This window comes from Typopeltis vanoorti, chromosome 3, assembly GCF_054136105.1.
Source record: "Typopeltis vanoorti isolate ZY-2024b chromosome 3, IOZ_Tvanoo_1.0, whole genome shotgun sequence".
Classification (NCBI taxonomy): domain Eukaryota; kingdom Metazoa; phylum Arthropoda; class Arachnida; order Uropygi; family Thelyphonidae; genus Typopeltis; species Typopeltis vanoorti.
Genome location: NC_143551.1, coordinates 174,442,994 through 174,464,029, shown reverse-complemented (window position 1 = coordinate 174,464,029; position 21,036 = coordinate 174,442,994). Strand labels below are relative to the sequence as shown.

The window sequence follows — 21,036 nt, the reverse complement described above, 5'->3', positions numbered from 1 at the left end:
CTGTTTTCTGCTGGTCAATTGTCCAGTTCACACGCTCTTTGCACCAGGCCAGACAAACCGCCTTGTTTGTTGTTGTGAGGTTCGGCTTGTGTGCTACTGCTCTTCCATGGAAATCCAGTAAATGGAGTTCTTTTCATACAATATTAGGCTCACATGGTGTTATTACTGGCCCTGTAGCTCATCAGGGATGGTCTGTGCTGATTGCAGCTGGTTTTTGCATGCCACACATTTTAATTCCCTCCCATCTCTGTCAGTCATTTTTGGTGGCTGCTCTGGGTGTTTTCCTACACTAGTGATGCCATTTGTTGATCACATTGCCAACCATTGATTTTGGATTCTCCAGTTGAGCACAATGGCACGCATGGACATGCCACCAATGTGACAGCCCACGATGACAACTCTCTCAAAGTCACTGAGTTCGTGTCATGTTGCCATACCATCTATGTTCAACTGCTATGATGAAATACTGCTACCTACTATCTGTATGCCAGTTTTTATGTTTATTAACAAACCTGGAATGTTCCATAATTTCAAATAACAGGGGTGTCTGGACAGTTATTGGTAAGTAGTGTGTGTGTGTGTGTGTGTGTGTGTGTGTGTGTGGGAAAAACTCGTTAGCCTAACCAAAGTAATGTACTATGTGTTTCTAACCTTTCATAGGTGGAGTATTATAACAAAATTATTTACTTATTTTATTTTATTTGAAATTAGGATGCTGGGGAGAATTAGTCTCATTTAAACTTTCAGATATTGGAGAAGGTATTAGTGAAGTTACTGTTAAGGAATGGTGAGTTATGGTCTTGATTATATGTGACAAAAATGTAATGAAAGATAGAAAAATCAGTAGAAGACTAGTTTACAATAACAATTAAAATGGAAATGCTGAAGTATAATTTTATTATTATCAGAATTTTTGTTCGTCTTATGACCAACTGGATTGAATGATGATGGCTTGCTTCAGTTTATTTTGTTTCATTCTCTTTTCAGCTTTTCTCATCCATTGCATTCCAGCAGTCCTAACAATTTCATCTTGCCATCTCTTCTTTGGTCTTCCACTTCTGTCTATTGCCATCCATAGGTCCCCATTCAGATAATAATTTAGGCCATCTTGTGCTGTTATATCTTGCAGCATGTCCAGCCCATTTCCATTTTCAATGCATAATACCTTGAACAACATCCTGCATACTCATTCTTGATCTTATCAAATGGGAGGGCGCACGAAGCAGATTCCTTTACATTCTTCTCTTTCTGTTTGTGAGTTATGTTTAATTAACTGTTTTGATTAATTTCTCTTTTATTCCATATAAAACTGAATACATTTATATGGAATAAGGGAGAAATTAGTCGAAACACTAAACTTGTATACAAGACAGTTTTCAAACTGATTCTAACTTTTGATCTTAGAACTGGGTTTCAAATAAAATACTTGATTAAAGATTGGAGACCACATAAATGAGAGCTCTGAGAAAGATTAGAGGAGTGAACAGATAGCATCATTGGCAGTATGATATTAGGAAAGAACTTGACATTATTAGCATTCAAGAATGTGTTAGCAATGCTAATCTCAGGTGATATAATCACTTACACAGAATGGGGGGAGGGAAGGTTAGCAAACCAAATATTTTAACCAGGGAAACTGGAATTTAAGTAAAGATGTATCATCATCAAATTCCAGATATGTTCCCTTGTGAGGGGTATACTGGATTTTATGATAGTATAACATGAAAAAGCTACATCATTACCAACCTGCTATTCACAGTTTTTCTCCAAACTGGGGGGGGGGGGGGAATATCACCTTTGAAGAAGATACCTTTTCATTTCCCCAAAAGTGATCCAACCTAGCTGTACCCTTTTTTTAAAAAAAAATTTTTTTTTTTTTTTAATTTCTTCTATCTCTTCATCTTCCAGTATAATTCTTTTAACATTAAATCATCACTTTCATTTTGTTCAAGTTTATCTCTAACCCAATTTGACTGGATACCTGAGTTAATTCTCTTAATTTTGATCTTTAGTCAAGAGAACTGTATAATCAGCAAAACTGATGAGTCAAAATCTTTCCATTAAATTTAACTCCTCAATTCTTCCATTACAATTCATGAAAAACTTCCTCTAATGCAGATGTAAAGAGTTTTGGAAATTTTATATCTCCCTGTTTTATTCCTCTGTTTATTGAAAATTTTATACAGAGAACAAAGCTAAAAAAAATAATTAATAATGAATAATAAATTAATTGCAGCAAAACACACACACACACACACATAGATAGATAAATAAATAAAATGACTATAGTAATGTGATGAGTACAGAAATGTAAGGACATTTATCAGAATTACGAGAAATACAATGTAAATCCATTAGCCCAAAAAAAGATTACTCGCTGAAGCTATTCAATATAATGATAGCTTCAGCAAGTAAACTTATGGATATAAAGTAGACTTTATATCAATATTGTTATAGGTGTTATAAAAAAATGTTATATTAATAAAACAAAATAACACATTCTTTAATTATGTTTGTGCCAATTTTAATTTTTGTGTTTGTAATGACTGGTTTATTTTGTTAATGAAATTATATTGTGAGAAAAGTACAATTATTATTATTTAAATAATAGATTGTCTATTACATACATCGTGGGTACATATAATATATGTGTACAATAGATATTGAACTAAATGAATGCATTAATTTAATTAAAAATTTATTTATCGGAGATAACTGCAATTTAATTTAAATGCATAAGACATGAAAAATGTACATATTTTCTTGCACAGTTCAAGTGTGCAAGATTAACTGTTTTCAAGTAAAGTCTGTAACTATTACATGTAATGGCTGCTCATTTTTTTATCGCTTCATGACAAAATCTGTGGATTTTGTCATGAAGCTATAAATCAAAGGGCTGTGGGTTCGAATCCTGCAGTGGGCATGGATGTTTGTGATTGTCTGTGAAAATAGTGGTGGTCGGCGATAGATGGCGTTGGTGTAATTGCGGTCAATCGGTGGATTGAGATGGAGATAGAGTTGTAGAACAAGCAGGTACCCCTCCCTCGATGAGTCTTTGGACTCCCTGGAGGTGTCAAATAAGAATAATAATGACAAAAATTAAAACCGGAAGTATGTCACATAGGTGGAGCATGTGTGGAGTGAAAAGAATCCTACATATTGCTGTGAGAGAAATTAGAAATTATTTTTGGAACTTGAAAGTAGATTGTTATTATTATTATTACATAACACCTCCAGGGAGTCCAAAGACTCATCGAGGGAGGACACCTACTCTACAACACTCCGTCTCCACCACTCCACCAACTGCAACTACCTTCATCATCTACACCAACACCATCTACTGCCGACCACCACTAGTAATTTAAGAGACAATCACAGACATCCATGCCCACAGTGGGATTCGAGCCCACAGCCTTTTGGCTGGTGAGCGGATATGCTAACCACTCTGCCAGTCAGACTTATGAAACAACTGTTGGAAAAGAGGGGTGGGAGGCAGATTGAATATTTAATCACTGAAAAAAACTAAAAAAAAATAAAGTTCTGAATCTTAAAGGAGATAAAAAATGGAAAGAAAGTGAAATTGATTGGCTTACATTATGACTTTTAGAGAAAGCCGGCAACTAAAATCGCAATTTCTTTAATTCTTTAAAAGAGAACGCTGTAGTTTGGATTAAAGAATTTATATCCATAACTTTTATTTTGAATTCTCTGGAAATAAAATTTCTCTAATGAATTCGTTGGCAGCAACCCCTGATTAAATAACCTGTCAGTGAATGACATGTTTTAAGAAAAGAAAAAAAAAAAAAGAAGTAAATTATGCAGAAAAAAATCATATATTCTGAATGCATTTAGAATGACACCGAAAATTCACTCGTCACTTGTCTCTGTTTACTCACTTGTGGCAAGTGGATTTCTGGAGCCATGCCTGGGAGCATTTCAGGTAGTCATTCTTATTTAAATTTTTTAATTCAGTGATGAATAATAGTTTCAACTATTTTACATAATTTTTTGGTTAAAGAAAATGGCTTTTGTATACCACTTTAGTCTTCTTTCAGTGTATCTTGTGATTTCAAAGATATTAATTACTAATTAATATCTTTGAGAACATTTAATAAGTTAACTAATGGGCCTACATGGAGTGCTTATCGTTTTAACAACTCATATCTGTAACACATGTACATTTACAGTGAAAATACTGATACGACTTGACCAAAAATTATAGGTCATATATATATATATATATGACCTATAATAAAGGCTTATTATAGTTAACCACTTATAATTTACAGAAGTTTACTAATCTTTTATTTCCTAAAGTAAAAGCATGCAGATTATTGCTATTTCAATAGCAGTTACAAAATTTAATTGAATGTTCAAAAAGAAATTTCACTCATATCTGTTAACTTATATGATTTGAAATGTTAGAAATATATACATGCGCATGCACACCCACCCACACACACACAAAAAAAAAAATTTTAAATATTCTTAATTCATTGTGACACATTTACACCATGCAGGCTGCAGCAGATTGTCTCATACTTCCATTTTCCCATCTGTTCAACATGTAACAAATCAAATGTCCTTTCTAGAGAAACTAGAGTTTGTTAGAAGGGAAGAGCCGCTTTGTTTTCTGGTTGTATAATTATTATTATTATTATTATTAACACCAGACCTCCATGGAGTTAAAAAGACTCATCTCAAGAGGCACTGTTACACACAAAGCCTATCAAACCATTCCTTAAACTCATTCATTGTATCTCAATTCATGACAATGTCAGCCATTGCATTCTGTTCCAACTGCTCTCCATGCAAACAACCTGATCCTTCTCTCCTCTTTATATCCTTATACAACTTCCAGGTATGTCCCCTTGTTCTATCTCCTTCTCCCATTCTGTGAAAAATTTCTTCCACATTAACCTGGTAACAAACTTTTACCAACTTAAATCTCTCAATCATATCCCCTCTCTTCCTCCTATTCACATGTCTTTGCAAACTGCATTCTCTCAAATTCTCCTCATATCCCACATCCCAAACATCAGTTATGATCTTAGTCGTCTTCTCTGGACCTTCTACAATATATCTTCATCACCATGAAAAACCAGGGGACCAAATCTGTGCACAATAATGCATATGAAGTCTGATCAAGGCCTTATACAGCAGAACCAGAACCTGTTTATTTTTACAAGCTAAGGTTCTCCATTCTCATAACCTGATGTGATGTCTTCACAACTTCTGCAATGTGGCCTCTGAACTTCAGATCCTTGTCCACCACCACTACAAGGTCTCTTATCTCATTTCCTCAACTTCTTCCAAAATTTCTCCACCAAATGTGTACTTTACATCCCATTGTGGCTTACCAAATTTTAGAACTTTATACTTTGCAATATTGAATTGACAATTCCATACTGTAGCCACTTATACAATCTATTCAAACCTCCTGTAAGGCCACAACATCTGCTTGATTCCGTATTATCCAGCCCAGTTTTGCATCATTTGCAAACAATTGTATATTACCAGTTAAGCTTATCCCAATATCATTAATATACAAGTTAAATAACAGTGATCCCCAAACAACCCCTGTCGCACACCACTAGTGACTTTCCTCTTTTGAGGTAAGGCCCCCCCATACATAACTTGCTAATGCCTATTTGATAGTAAGTCGCATGTCTAACTCACTAGTCTGTTATCCAGTCCCATCTGCTTCAGTTTTTGACCAACGTAGTGGCAATCTATCAAAAGCCTTTGCAAAATATAAATATATTAATGAATGTGCATTTCCCTTGTCCATTACATTCATCACCTTGTTATTGTACATAAGCAAATTGGTAAAACACAACCTCCTTTTAACAAACCCGTGCTGTCAAGCACAAAGAATACCACTATTATCAACCCATTTTCATATCCTATCTCTCATCAACCAGTATCTTAATTGCAACTCCAGATATACAAATCAGCCTGTAATTTGTTATCTTAGCCTTATCACAACCTTTGTGAAGTAGAACAGTTTTGCCTTCCTTCCATTCCTTTGGGACTTGTGCCTGTTGTTAAACAGGTAGGCCTAGGCAGATGCTAATTATTTGGAAATTCCCTTAGTACATGAGGTGATATGTCAGGTCCTATTGCCTTATTCACATCTAGCTTACTTTACTACTCAAATACCTCTTGCTCACTCACATTAAGTCTTCTCTCATTTCATTTTCCCTGAGGATGTAACTGCTTACTGAAAACTTCAACTGTGTTCTCTGCAGATGTTACAAATCTCCCATTTTTGTCAGTTAACATCATCTTACCATAATCATTCTTCTTGCTACATGCCACATATTGAAAAACACTCATGAGGATTTGTCTTGGCCTGATTTGCTAATTTCTGCTCATATAGCACTTTTGTTGTCCTTACTAACTTAATCACTCTTCTGGCTTGCTCTTTATATTCTTCATGCAACTGATTATTACCATTATTCATCTTGTGCAGCCCCCAAAGTGCTTTTCTTCCAGATTTCATTCTTAATTCCCTCATTTATCTATTTTCCACTTACCTTATTGAGCCTTTTGACTTTTGAGATACACTCATGCATCGATGCTATTATGTAATTCTTTGTCAGTTCCCAAGCCATTACACTGGTGTATGTGTGCTGATTTGATGATCCTGACATATGGCTCCTCTACTTGCTTGTTTCATAATGCCTCTACATATTCATAAGTTTTTGCTGAATGCTTTCCTCATAATCAATAAAACTAAGATATAATAGTAGTTGATGTTCATAACACCGTTGTACTAAAGCCACGTCAAAAGCCTGCCTGTTCATTTGGTTGTGATAGGTCTAGAGTTGCACAAAACCTACGAGCCAAGACTTTTGTAAACACTTTGTAAGCTACTGATAGTAGACTGATAGGTTGGTAGTTCTTTAAGTCTTTTTTTGCATATCAGAATAAGGATAGCCTTTTTCCATGTTCTTAGGACATCATTTTTCTTTAGATGTAGGGTAAATATATTTTTCAAGATTTTGTAAATCATTTCTCCACCTGCTTTTAGAAGTCGAGCTATAACTCAATCCTCACCTGCAGCTTTTCCATTTTGCAAACTTTGGATGCTCCACATAATTCTTCTCGTAGAATCTGTGACACTTCAGTTATTTCATAGTTTTCTTCTTCTTCATTTGATTTGTCATCCTGATATAATAGTGACTAGAATTCTTCATTTCTTTTTGCCCGGGTGAAATGGCTGCAAGAAAGTAACTGATGGAGTTTGAAAGAGGTGTTGTAATAGGATGCCATGTTGCAGTTGCAGGCCTATCTGTTCAGAAAATTGTTGACAAATTGGGCCATCACAGGTCAGCTATCAGTGATACCATACTGAGATGGAAGCACAGGGAGTCCACTGCAAGTGTTCCCAACAGTGGATGACCCACCACACTCACCAAACGTGACTGTAGGGTGCTATGAAGGATAATATGTAAAACACTGCCATTTGTTGCCCAACACGTTGAATGCAGAGTTCCAGGCATTGACTGGAACATGAATCTGCACAAAAATATGCAAACCGAGGCATAAACATGGGTTTCCAAAATTCCACAGGTTGAAACAATGGCAAAATATGGCGCCCAATCAGAGGACTTCCTCCCCGAGAAACAACAATGAACAACAAACAAGGGAGACAAGAAGTGACCAACCACCGACAAGCAAGAATCATGTGATTAACTTATCAAGCCACACCCTGAACAACGGCGAACTCACGCTGCTGAATAAAGGACTGAACTACGCAATAGCGCCTAAAAAGGTAAACAAATTAGATTTTATCTACCACATTGAAAGAGGCATCAGATCCCTACCTAACAACATAGCAGACAAAATACGACTAGAAACCAGTAATGTCCTGAATACCAAGAAAACCATACAGAACAACCTGACTAAAACAGAATTAGCAGCAATTAAATCGTTAAAAGCCAAACAAAACATAATAATAACGAAAGCTGATAAAGGCAGTGCTACTGTTGTCCTTGACAGGTCAAAATACATACTGCAAATGAACCAACTAGTAGCCGATAACAACACATATAAAATGGTAAATTATAACCCAACAAAGAGGATAAAGGACAAAACAGAAAAACTATTAAAGTCCGTCACTTCTTGGCCACCAGACACAGTTAAAAAACTCAAACCCCACTACGCCCGCCCCCCCAGAATATATGGGGTTCCGAAAATACACAAACAAAATGTGCCCCTTCGACCAATAGTGGAAGGAATAGACAGTCCCAATTACCACCTAGCCAAGAAATTAGCGTCAACACTCAAGGAGTTGGTAGGTCATTCCCCCTCCTACGTAAAAAACACACAACACTTTATAAACATAATCAAAAACATAACACTCGACAAAGACGACTTATTAGTCAGTTTTGACGTTTCTGCCCTTTTCACTAATGTCCCCATCAATGACACAATTCTCCTACTACAGAACAAATTTCCGCCCGACATTACGGACCTCTTTGCCCACGTACTAAAGTCCGGTTACTTCGTGTGGCAAAACAACTTCTACCTACAAAAGGAAGGTACGGCCATGGGCTCACCATTATCTCCCCCCCAATCGCGAACTTCTACATGGAAACCTTTGAGCAAAGGGCTCTTGATTCCGCCACGCTTCGACCGACAATCTGGCTCAGATACGTTGACGACGTGTTCGCGATCTGGCCGCACGGTCGACAAACACTAAACACATTCCTCAGCCACCTAAACAAACAACACGAACGCATACAATTTACCATTGAAATCGAAAACCAAAATTCGCTCCCATTCCTAGACACACTAGTTACACGTCTTCCTTCAGGCAATCTATCCTTCACGGTCTACCGAAAACCGACACACACGGGCCAATGCATACATGCAAATTCATATCACTACCCAGCACAAAAATATGGAGTCATAAACACCCTTAAAAACAGAGCCACAACTATTTGCTCTAACCAGCAAGCCCTGAAACAAGAACTAAAAATCATTAGTGACACATTCATAAACAATGGCTATAACAAAAATACTGTCAATAAAATACTCTATAAAACCACAACAAAAACGAATCTAGATTACAGTAAAACCATAGCCATCCCATACATTAAAGGGTTATCAGAAAAAATCAACAGAATCCTACAACATTATAACCTCAATGCCACCTTTAAACCACCCACTAAACTTAAAACCATATTCAGCTCCTCTAAGGATCCTCTCCTCCCATTAGCACATCCTGGAGTCTATTGCATCTGCTGCACCTGTAACTTACCGTACGTTGGTGAAACAGGACGGACAATCCCTATACGCAAAAAAGAACACATTAGACACATTAAATATAACCATTATGGTGAAGCAGGCCTCTCAGACTACGCACTCAACACCTTACACCAAATCAACTGGAAAAGCACCTGCTCCTTACACCGCACAAAAACATGGTACGAAAGAAAATTTAAAGAATCCTGCGAAATCCTGATAAACCACCCAAATATCAACAATAAAGATGGTATGAAAATTCCAAGGATCTGGATGGCACATTCAGCCAACCTAATTTGAAAGATTCAACATAAGTCAGGACTCTAGCCAATATGCTATTATTAGAAACCATTTCACTCCAACTGGCTGGAATGATGTTAATATATGTATATAGTAGACAACACAAATAATAGGACTTTAGCGTTGATGTATAAATTTAATTTTTTTTTTTTTTTTTTTTTCCTACCAGAGGTCAGGCCAACAATTGTGGTAGCGGTTAGTCAGTGTCTTTAACGAACCAGTATGATTGTAGTATAGCTTGTTTCCTGTGTATATTTGTACGCTCCAGAAGATGACCTTGACATAAAGGTCGAAACGTCGAATTGTAAAATTTTAGTAATAGTAAACTAAAGTTTTTATTCAAACACGGTAGTTGTCTCCATAATTTCCAAAAATGCATTCGGATCACCGTGCAAGCCTAAAAGAAAGGAAACATGGGTTTCCATTGTAGGACTGCAATATGCAAGCCCAAAATTACCCATCCAACATACAGCATTGTCTTTAGTGGTGCAAAGAGTGTATACAGTGGCATGTGGAAGCTTGGAAAGTTGTTATGGAATGTCAAATCATGCTACACTCTTTCCAGGGTGGATGGACAGGTGTAGGTGCAGCAGATGCCCAGTGAACAGCTCTTACCAGAGTGCATAACCCCAGTTATGAAATTCAGAGGTGATGGTCCTGAAAAACAGGACCATAGTATGGTCCTGTTTTTCCTGGTTTGGCCTTAGACCTCTGTGTGTGATGCCATGAACATTGAACTCTGAGAGATATCTGATCATTCTGGACAATGCATTGCTTCCTACTTTGTGTCATTTCTACAGAATTGACCATTGTCTCATTCAGCAAGATAATACATTGTGTCATAAGGCTGCTGCTGTAACTGTGTGGTTTGTGGGCATGTACATCACCCCACTTGACTGGCCTCCACAGAGCTCTGATCTCAACCCTATTGAACATCTGTGGGATGACCTGGAGTATCAGGTGAGGTTAAGGGATGTCCATCCCATAACCGTCCAGGACTTCATTACATGCCTACATTACTATCGTGCACTTGTGGAAAGTATGCCCCATACAATTGGTTTAGTTATTTCAGCAAAAGGAGGCGCTACATCTTATTAAGGTGGATGCCATGGCTGTTTGTTCCTCACACTGTGGTGTCTGTTGATTTCTTTCCAAGCAGTGTATCTCTGGTTATGATCTTATCTTGTAGTATAACTGCAACCATCTTTTTATTACTGTTGATCAATTGTTGTTTGGCTTTTTTGAGGTTACGGTTGTTTTCAATTGTTTGTTTTATGAATTTACAATTGAATTTTCTTATTTCTTCTGTGATATGTTTTCAGATTGTTTTGCACAATTCAATTTATTCAGCTTTATTCTATGGGATGTGTCGTGTCAAATTTTGTCATGTTTTCATTCTGTGGTACCAGCTATTTCAAGTGAGCATTGTAAAAGGTTTTGGATAATAGTGCCATTATTTTCTGATGGATCAGCATTGTCATCTATAATAAGATTTTTAAATTTATTGTTTAGTTCATGTTGGAATATAACTTTTTAATTTAAACTGTGTGTATCTATATTTTGCTTTGATCTTTTAAACATTTTTCTTCTTTCATTTACTTGAATTTACTCGAATCAATTACTGCATACCATATTATGGTCACTTCCAATGTTGAAGGTGTTGATAACAGAACAGTCCTGAAAGATGTGTTTTTTGTTTCTGAGTATAAAGTCAGTTTACTAGTTTTTTTCATTTGGACTTTTCCATGTCTACTTTCTATGTGTTTATTTTTTCTTGAAATAAAGAATTCATGATATATAGGTTTACTTTGTCTGCAAATATTATTAGCCTTGCTCCTCTATCATCTTTCATTCCATATCTAAAATTTACCATCATCTTTCATCTGATCATTGTATACCAGCTTTGGCATTAAAGTCTCCCATTACAATTTTGAAATGATGTTTTATTTTGTTGTATACATTTCTTTTGGGATACATCATGATAAAAGTCTTCAATTTCTTTATCAGTATATCACTTATTGTTGGTGATCTTGAGAATATATCTTTTTGAGATTTGGCAGCATTACTTGCTATTCGATCAGATCTTTGGATCAAATTCTATTATGTTGTTCTTTGATATTTTGTTAGTCACTGAATGCAAAGGAAATTCAAAAATTAAGAACAACACAATTTAGTATGGAAAGACGTATGCTCGGTATCTGAAGTGGCAATGGGCTGGGCATATTGCTCAAAGACAAGATCAACAATGGGCAAAAGAATTCTTCCTCTTGTGGATTCCACAAGAGGAAGAATGACCACAATGCCAACCCAAATTATGGTGGATTGATGATATCATCAAACTTTCAGGAGTGATATGGGGAAGGAGAGCCATTCACGAACAGCTTTGGATTAATCTTGGAAAGGCCTTCATCCAGCAGTGGATTCACAATGGATGATGATGATGAAGATATATGTGGTGGTTCTCCCTTTTAGTCGTTTCCGACCCTAGGTGACTTTTGTAGGCATTGCCCACAAAGTGTTCTTGGTGAAATTTTTACAAGGTAGTTCACCATTGCTTCCTCCCTCCCTAATTTTGTCCGGGCTCTGGACTGGTATCTGGCTGGGACATATTCATGACTTACCAGTTTGCCTATTCTAGGGGATGAAAAACCCAAGTTTCCAGGTGGAAAACCCCCTTTCCTTCGTATGAGACCAGCTAATTCACGTTTTGTCAAAAGAGACCAGATAAAGGTTCCTCACGTCACTGATGGGAATCAAACCTAGGTCTACCAAAGAGCTTTGTCTATACTGACTGATTTACGGAAGCTCTTGAGGATATATATAGATCCCTCTAGCCAAGTGCTGAAACATTTCCCCTGCATTTAGCCTATAAAACCCTTTAGGCAACTTAAATGTTTCTATCATATCCCCTCTTTTTTTCTCCTATCAACCAACTTCTTCATCCACACATCGTCAGTCTATCCTCATAGGGAACATTCCACAGGCCACTCACCATTTTGGTCACTCACCTCTGAATCCTCTGCACTGCTTCCTCATTCCCCAAGAAACCAAGGGCATAGACTTGATGACAGTAATCCAGATGTGGGCATATCCAAGCCTTATAAAGAGGAATAACAACTTTTATATCTCTACTTGTTAATGTGTTTTTCAATAGCCAAATAACCTTATGGGTTACCTTAGCAATATGTCCTATAAACTTTAGCTCTGTCTACCACCACTCCTAAATTTCTAGCTTCATCTATTTCCTGGAGTGCAGTGCCATCAATATAATACATGGCTTTTAATCTATTTATCGCAAAATGGATAACTTTACATTTCTCGACATTAAACTGACACCCATTAACTTTTGCCCATACTGACAGCCTATTTAAATTGTCTTCCAAACTCTCCATATATTGATGGCACTGCAATCTCTACTTAATTTCACATCATCAGCAAACAACTCAATATTTCCTTTCAGGTTATTTCCTATATCATTTATGTACAAATTAAACAGCAAAGGTCTCGGCACTGAACCTTATGGCACAGTGCTGTTTTCACCTCGATTTTGCCCCTCCATATACCACTTTTTGATATCTGTCCAGCAGCCACCCTCCTATCCACTTAACCAGTGTCATATCCATCCCCATTTGTTCCAATTTGCTTAACAGAGTTCCATGTGGTATTCTGTCAAATGCCTTTGCAAAATCCTGCAAAATCATCGTGTAGCCATTTCCTTTATCCAACTCAGCTATTACTCTATTATAAAAAGTTAATAAATTACTAAGGCATGACCATGGCTTCACAAAGCCATGTTGACCATCATACAGTATCATATTTTTATCTGCCCATTCTTGAATTCTCTTTTTTACTAATTTTTCTAATATTTTTACCACCATGTCTGAGATACTGAGAATTATAGCTCAGAATAAGTTTCATACTTGAAATATACGAGAGTAGAAACTCTCTGTTTTGGACATATTAATTTCCATATAAATTTCGCCAGAAGAAATTTTAATATGCAGTATTGAAAGAAAACAAACACAGAGGATACCTACTTGCTGCATTTCACATATCAGGTACATTCCTTATCAAAAACAGTGATTAAAGTTACTAATTAAAAATTGTCACAAAATTATGATTAATATCTTATAACTGGCACCAAGAGGCTTTCATTTATCAAGGAAATTATAACTACAGAGATATTGTCACTTTACCTTTTGTAAAAAAAAAAAGGGAAAAAAAAAGACTACTGACTGAATAGGTTTAGTATTGAAACACCATAATCAATAGTATGGCTTCCATGATCATAGAATCTTCCTAACAAATCATTTTTTTCTTCTTTATTACCCCAAGACCTCATGGAGTCAAAGACTCATCTGGGAGGCCTTTTATCACACACACAGCTCATCATACCATGTCTTAAACACACTCAAACTCCTTGCAGACACCACACTCTCAGATAAAGCATTCCAATCATTTACAACTCTGCACGAAAGAAACCTGCTTCTCACTCCCCTACTCACACCCTATTTATACAGTTTCCAGGAATGACCTCTGGTTCTCTCCCGATCTCCCACTTTTTTCTACAGAAAAAAGTGGGAGATTGGGGGAAAACCACTGCTGGCAACCACCCAGGTAATCACCTCGTGGTCACTCTCACCAATTGGTGGATGATTTGACACCTCATTTATAATTACATCCTCTGATGAGATGACCAAATCCAAGACCCTCAATCCTCCCATACCCTCTGTTACATACTGTCTGAGGTAGTTTCCTTCAAGAAACTCATTTTCTTTGCTTCCAGTTGCTAACTCATCATTCCAGTCTATATTGCCATAATTCAAATCGCCCCTAACGATCACCCTTTTCTTATTTGCTTGGCTAATTTGATCATACATTTCATTATCACCACCATCCACATTACCTGGTCTATAACAACATCAAACCAAGTATTTTATTCCATTGGCCTCAAAACCACTGGCACTATTTCCATCTTGCATCTCTACTTTGTATGGACAACTCTTTATCATCAATATCGCTCCCCATCCCTTTTTATCCCTTCTATCCTCACAAAATACATCATATCCTTCCATCTCTATTCCTGTCAGGATGTCGTCCACTTCCAACCATGTCTCACTTATTCCAACAATCTTTGGGTGAACAGACACAATTAGTGCAACCATTTCATCTGCCTTGTTTCTTATACTTCTAGCATTTGTATACAAACACAACAGCTCATTTCTGGATCTTCAGCTAGTTCCACTGATACCGTTCATTTGATGTGATCTCTCCATGCTTGACTGGAGCCATTTCCCTTTCTGCCTATTCATTTTAGAACCCTCTTCAATTCCAACTGTTTCTTCTTGATCCCAGGTCATCCCATTCCTTTCCTGTCTACAGGATGATTTATTAGAAAAATGGAGGGCAGCTTTTGTGCCTGCTGTGCTTGTGAAATTGCTTATGTGGGAAAGCGGCCACTCTGGAGAAATGTGCATGTATGAACATATTAGAAATGTACAGAAAAAGAGAACATTAAATTGGATTTAGCATTTTGAAGAATCAAAAGAGAAATAGTTATTTGAAAAAAAAAATGACATATATATCATATAAACAGTTACATTCATAAGATTAAAAACTTCAAGAGAAAGATATTAGCTATGTGTAGGAAATGGTCAAGGTGTATACAGTATCAGACTGCACACCCATGGTCTGGAGGACAAATAATTTTTTTTTACATTACTTCCACCTATGAAAGGTTATAGACCTATGTTACATTAGTACTTGGGTGTGCTAATATTTTTTTTTTTCAATTTTCATTAATTTTTATATATTTTTTATAATTTTATTTATTTTTTTACATAATCCAGAGACCAAATTGCACTTTTTAAGCCATTTGGCCTCCAGTAAACAAAATGCTGGTCTCATACTAGATGATGAAATTCGTATCCCACCTAAACATAAAAGATGGAAGTTAAAATGGATGTATAATCAATTAAGAGCAGTGGGAGATTAAAAGAAACTATTATAGAGGAAATATTAAGAGAAATGTGATCAGCAAGTTCTTGAACAGTACAAGCCACAAGCAAGAAGTGTAACCAGCATGGTAAATGAAAGCAAAATCAAATTATTAGAGAAAATTATCTTCAGACCAAAGGAAATTCCAAAGGTATGGAGACTAGAATAATTTTGCTATGTAAGGAACAAAATCATTTCGTTATGTAGAAAGTAAATCGAGTGTGATTATGAAAGAAATCATCCTTGTTCTAAGTAGTCACTTTATGGGAGTGTATCATTTATATAGAGATAATGTAGCCACTGATTTGAAAATAGAGATAGATGAAACCGGAGGTTTTTGGATATTAAGAAATCTCAGTATGAACTCAGTAAATCTCAGAAATCTTAGTATAGCAATAGGATTGGATGGGATATATTTTTTCATTTGTAATATTTTTATGCAAAGTTTAATACATACATGCTGTTCCTGATTCTCAAATTTTACATTACTGACTGAGTGACAAGACATTTTCTGTCAGTACACACATTATATCATCAGTGTGGTTTATTGGAAAGCATCAGTTCTTGATGCTTTTGGATCTGATCCCCATATTCTTTGCTTTTGTTTTTAATTGCAGTCATTATGAAATAATTAATGAATATATTGTATTTCAATTTTAGGTTTGTGAAGGAGGGTGACACTGTAAGTCAGTTTGACAGTATATGTGAAGTTCAGAGTGATAAAGCATCAGTCACCATTACAAGTAGATATGATGGTATTGTACGTAAAATCTATTATGAAGTAGATGATATAGCCAAAGTTGGACTTCCTCTCGTTGATATTGAACTTCAAGAAGAAACATCTGGTTAGTAAATCTTTCTTGATTTCCTGAATGTATCTCCTGAAACAAGAAATACATTCAGCAATTAAATGAAGCAGTGGCTTCTGTAATTTCCTTGATGATAAAAAAATAGACAACATTAAGAACAACAATTAACCTTCATCGGATAGACAGTTTGACCAAAAAGTTATCATGACATTGAATATAATTTTTTTTTTAATATTTATTTACTTTTTTAAATTATATCGAGAGGTGACAAAATTCATTCTTGTGATAATCTAGATATTATGCAGCAATTTAATGTGCATTACTTTTGCAAAAGTAAAATTAAACTGCATCATGAGATGTGTGTATGCTTTATGCATGTCTTGTGTGTCATTATTTTTCGCCATATATGTACTGTTAATGGTTTATCTGAGATTTGCTTTATTCATATTCTCTTTGGAGAGATACAATCAACTCTCACTATAGCAAACACCTAGATACCACAGGAATACAGTAATTCATCAATTATCCAATTACAATGGGACACCAATTGAGGGGTTGGATAACTGAAGGTACAAATATGCAGTACTGTACCAGAAGTCACTCAACACACTAATCCATTCAAGGGGCGGTTAGTTGAAGCTTCATTCATTTGAAGGTCTGATAAATGAAAGATCATCGTAGTTTGTTATAGTGAATAGTTTGCTATGGTGAATTTCTTTTATCCTAGCATTGTACCAGGGCTTGGTTGGGATTTTTTGTTAATTTGCTATAGTAAGTGAGTTTGTTGTAGCATTGTTGCTATAGTGAGAGTTAACCCTTGAACAAGCAACCAGTCATTTCCTTTTGGGAAACTAGTATATTAGTTTTATCTACAGTAGTGTAACAATATACACTAATTAAAAATCCTAATTTATAAAAAGTTAGCTAGAATTTAGGGAAGGTGGTTTGAAGTTGCTGTCATGCTTGCTGAACAACTCTTGTATGATGGAAGCATTGTTGTCCATGAAACAATTGTCGCCTGCTGGATAAAAAGTCAACATTGCAGGATGGACTTAATTTAGCATTACAATTATTATTTTTGATTTAGGATCCTGGATTATCTACAGTCCTGTTTATAGTTACTCTTAGAGAGGAAGGTTCCGTGGGTCAAATATGTGCCTTCCATATGTTTGGGATTCTTATACCATCATTATTGTTCAGATTGGGGTGGCTGATAATAATCTCACAGGCTTCCTTAAATTTGCATTCATACCATGTTTTGGTGTGATGTAAACAACTGGTGCTTTTCCACTCAATTCTATGTAAGGTGTTCAGGGCATGATCAGAAAGGCCAGCTTCACCATAGTTATTATATTTAATGTGTCGTTTATGTTGTTTTTGTCTGATAGGAATTGTGCGTCCTGTATGCACCTGTAACATACCATGTATGGGGGAAACAGGACATACAATTCCTATCAGACAAAAAGAACATAAACGACACATTAAATATAATAACTAGGGTGAAGCTGGCTTTCTGATCATGCCCTGTGAACACCTTACATAGAATTGACTGGAAAAGCACCACTTGTTTAAATCATACCAAAACATGGTATGAACTCAAATTTAAGGAAATCTGTGATATTATTATCAACCACCCCAATCTGAACAATAATGATGGCCTAAAAATCCCAAACATATGGAAGGCACATATTCGACCCATAGAACCTTCCTCTCTAAGAGTAACAATAAACAGGACTGTAAATAATCCAGGATCCTAAATCAAAAATAATAATTGTAATGCTAAAAATAGGACATTATTGTCACCAAAAGAAAACTATCTATAAGAAAGAATGTTTGCTCATGTTATCATAAATAGAATTTAGCTTGATGTAGTTTCTAAATAATTAATTAATTTGTATTTTTTTTTTCACTAGAGGTCATGCCAGTAGAATAACCTGTGATCAAATCATTGTTTCTTTAGTTTACTGTATGTAATGTAACTCAGCTTGTCCTGTATATTTGTATATGCTCCACATGATGATCTTAATATGAAGATCGAAACATCGAGAAATTATTAGAAAGAGTTATTTATAACACGGTTGTAAAGTCCATAATTTCTAAAATGAATGCTGATTACCGTGCAACACTAAAAGAAAGGACTACTATATATACATCTGCATAAAGGTTTCTAATTCAGTGGTCAGCATGTATAGTACTTTTTCTACCATTTCTAAAATTTTTTCAATAGCCTCCAAAACCTATATGCAACCTTCCTAATATTTACTTTCTGATTCCGACCACTGTCTTCCAATGATTTTTGCTTTGTACTTTTACAGTACTTCACTTTCTTACATGTCTCTCTGCATTCCCTCAGATCATTTGTACTGACTTGCTAGAAATCTTCAGTGCACTTCCTTCTTTTCCATGACTGCCTCTTTAATTTCATGATTCCATCATGTAGTTCTGATTTTATTATTTAAGCAACTGTTTGATTGTTGATAAATTCCATCCATGAATGTATAAAGTGCCATGTGGCTGCAAGTTAGCTTGTCAGTCCTGAATTGCTATGATTCTATCTGTTCAAAACAGTAGTCTGTTTTGAACAGATAGAAAGAACTGTGAGTGTCCACCTCCAAAAATTTGCCACGATTATAGCAAGTCAGGACTGACAGACCCCTCTTTGCACAGCCTTTCAGATAGGATTAGAAAAGAACACTTCATAGAAACCAGTAGAAATCTGAGAGGCTTTTTGAGTTAGCACTGACACAAACATCAAGTTTAATACAATAAATTTTAAAAGATACCGAATCATCTTGAGAAAAATAAAAAAATAAAATAAAATATTAAAAATTTGATGGCTTATTAATACACTGTACAGTCACCATCCTAATAACTTATATTCTCTCTTTCCCGCTCCTTGCTGCTAGAACTGTTACTGTATGACATAGCTTAAACTCTATGCAGCAGAAGGTATGCTGTGTGTTGGTTGTTCTTTGTCAGAGTTGCTTCAGATAGATCTGTTGAGTGTTTAGGGTGGAGGATTCAAATGCCGTATCTCTCAATTTCACATAATCAGAGATGTTGCAGATTTAATTCCTGAAAATTTGCCAGTCATGGTTACTCCTGGAAGTCACTGTTGTGTTTGAAAAACCACTCTCAAATGATACTAGCAACATGGCATGATGTTATCCTGCTGGAACACATCTGTTCCATCTGGAAAGATAATCACCATGACGGATGTACCTAATTAGCCACAAAGTACAGGTACTTTGTCTCATTCACAGTGTAAGAGTGTAAGTAGGTATTAGGACTCCAAGAGATTCCTAGGAAAATATCCCCCATCCTGTAATGCTGTTGCTGCCTCCTTTTTTCTGTTGGACCATGACATTGCAATGATTCTTCCCCCCCCCCCCCCCCCCAGGTTTTTGCCTATCACTCCATCTATCATCCATATGGCATAGCTGGAAATGAGATCCATATGAAAAGGCAACTTTTTTGCAGTCCCAAATGGTCCATTCATATCTCTTTGATGCAAACAGATGTAGTCATTTTGAAAGTTTTTTACCTTGGTTCTATTATACATTAAAGATACCAAGAAATTATATACTTGGTTTTAATCCTTTACCAAAAGAAGCAAAACAATGTTTTGTGCGTGAAATATATTCATGTCTGAGCTATTTGTATGTAGAGGCTAATGACTTCACATCACTTGCCTTAGTATATATCCCATAATACAAAGCACACACACCCTTTCAGACTTGGAAAATGCTATGCATAATGGGAAGGACCACTACCCAGACCCGTTTAGACTTTTACTGAGGTCATCAGTGAGAGCCAGACCTGGGAGAGATACCAAGGTTGAAGTAATGTAGAAGTCATATACAAGTAGAAAGGTGCTGGACCTTTATTAATAAAAATCTCTGGATGAGAGAAACATGTTGAAAGTTTTTTTTACCTTAGTTCTATTATACGTTAACGATACCAAGAAATTATATACTTGGTTTTAATCCTTTACCCAAGGAAGCAAAACAGTGTTTTGTGTGCGAAAATATATTCACGTCTGAGCTATTTGTATATTGTACATGTATTTGTGTATAATTTGTATATTGTATATTTGTACATTCCAATTACCTTTTTCTGTTGGCTTAAAAGTAGAATAATGTTCTCCATATCAGGTGACTAGCCTGGCGATGGATAGTCCAGTGGTAGGGTTGCTTGCTACCTTAACACTTCTGAACTAGCCTTCTTCCAAGTTTAAACCCATAGGAGGAATAGGGTATATTGAAGGGGAAAGAGTAGATTATAGTAGGATAGAATAGAATTATAGTAGAGGTTTATAGAAGGGACATGGATATAAGGCCAGAAATGGAAAGACCCCTCCCCCCCCCATGGCCTTCGAGTACTCTAATAGCATAAGGGTCATAAAATAAGAAGAGTTGGCCGATAAGGCCTTATAGGAAAGATTAAAGTGAGTGGATCTTCCTGAAAGTAAAGGAAAAAGAGGATAGATCCACCTAGGAGACCATGAGAGTGCTACTTCCCTTACAATCAAGATGATTGCCCCCTTTGGTCCACGAGTCCTTATTCAGTATATTTGGACCACTCCATCATATATACATATATGGTGGGCTCCCTATCCACCACCCAGGGGACGTGCTCTCTAGAGGTTACAGGGTCCCCCAAAAGAAAGGAAAAC

The 21,036-nt window shown here is 36.1% G+C and overlaps 1 protein-coding gene across 1 annotated transcript in view; it reads left to right on the top strand.

Moving 5' to 3' along the window:
• Dbct (Dihydrolipoamide branched chain transacylase E2) overlaps window positions 1-21,036 on the top strand; it is a 101,794-nt gene that overhangs the window by 11,327 nt on the left and 69,431 nt on the right. The window contains exons 3-4 of the mRNA XM_090416208.1: window positions 712-787; window positions 16,213-16,397. Coding sequence (XP_090272334.1) covers window positions 712-787; window positions 16,213-16,397 — 261 coding nt within the window. The remainder of the gene's footprint in view (window positions 1-711; window positions 788-16,212; window positions 16,398-21,036) is intronic.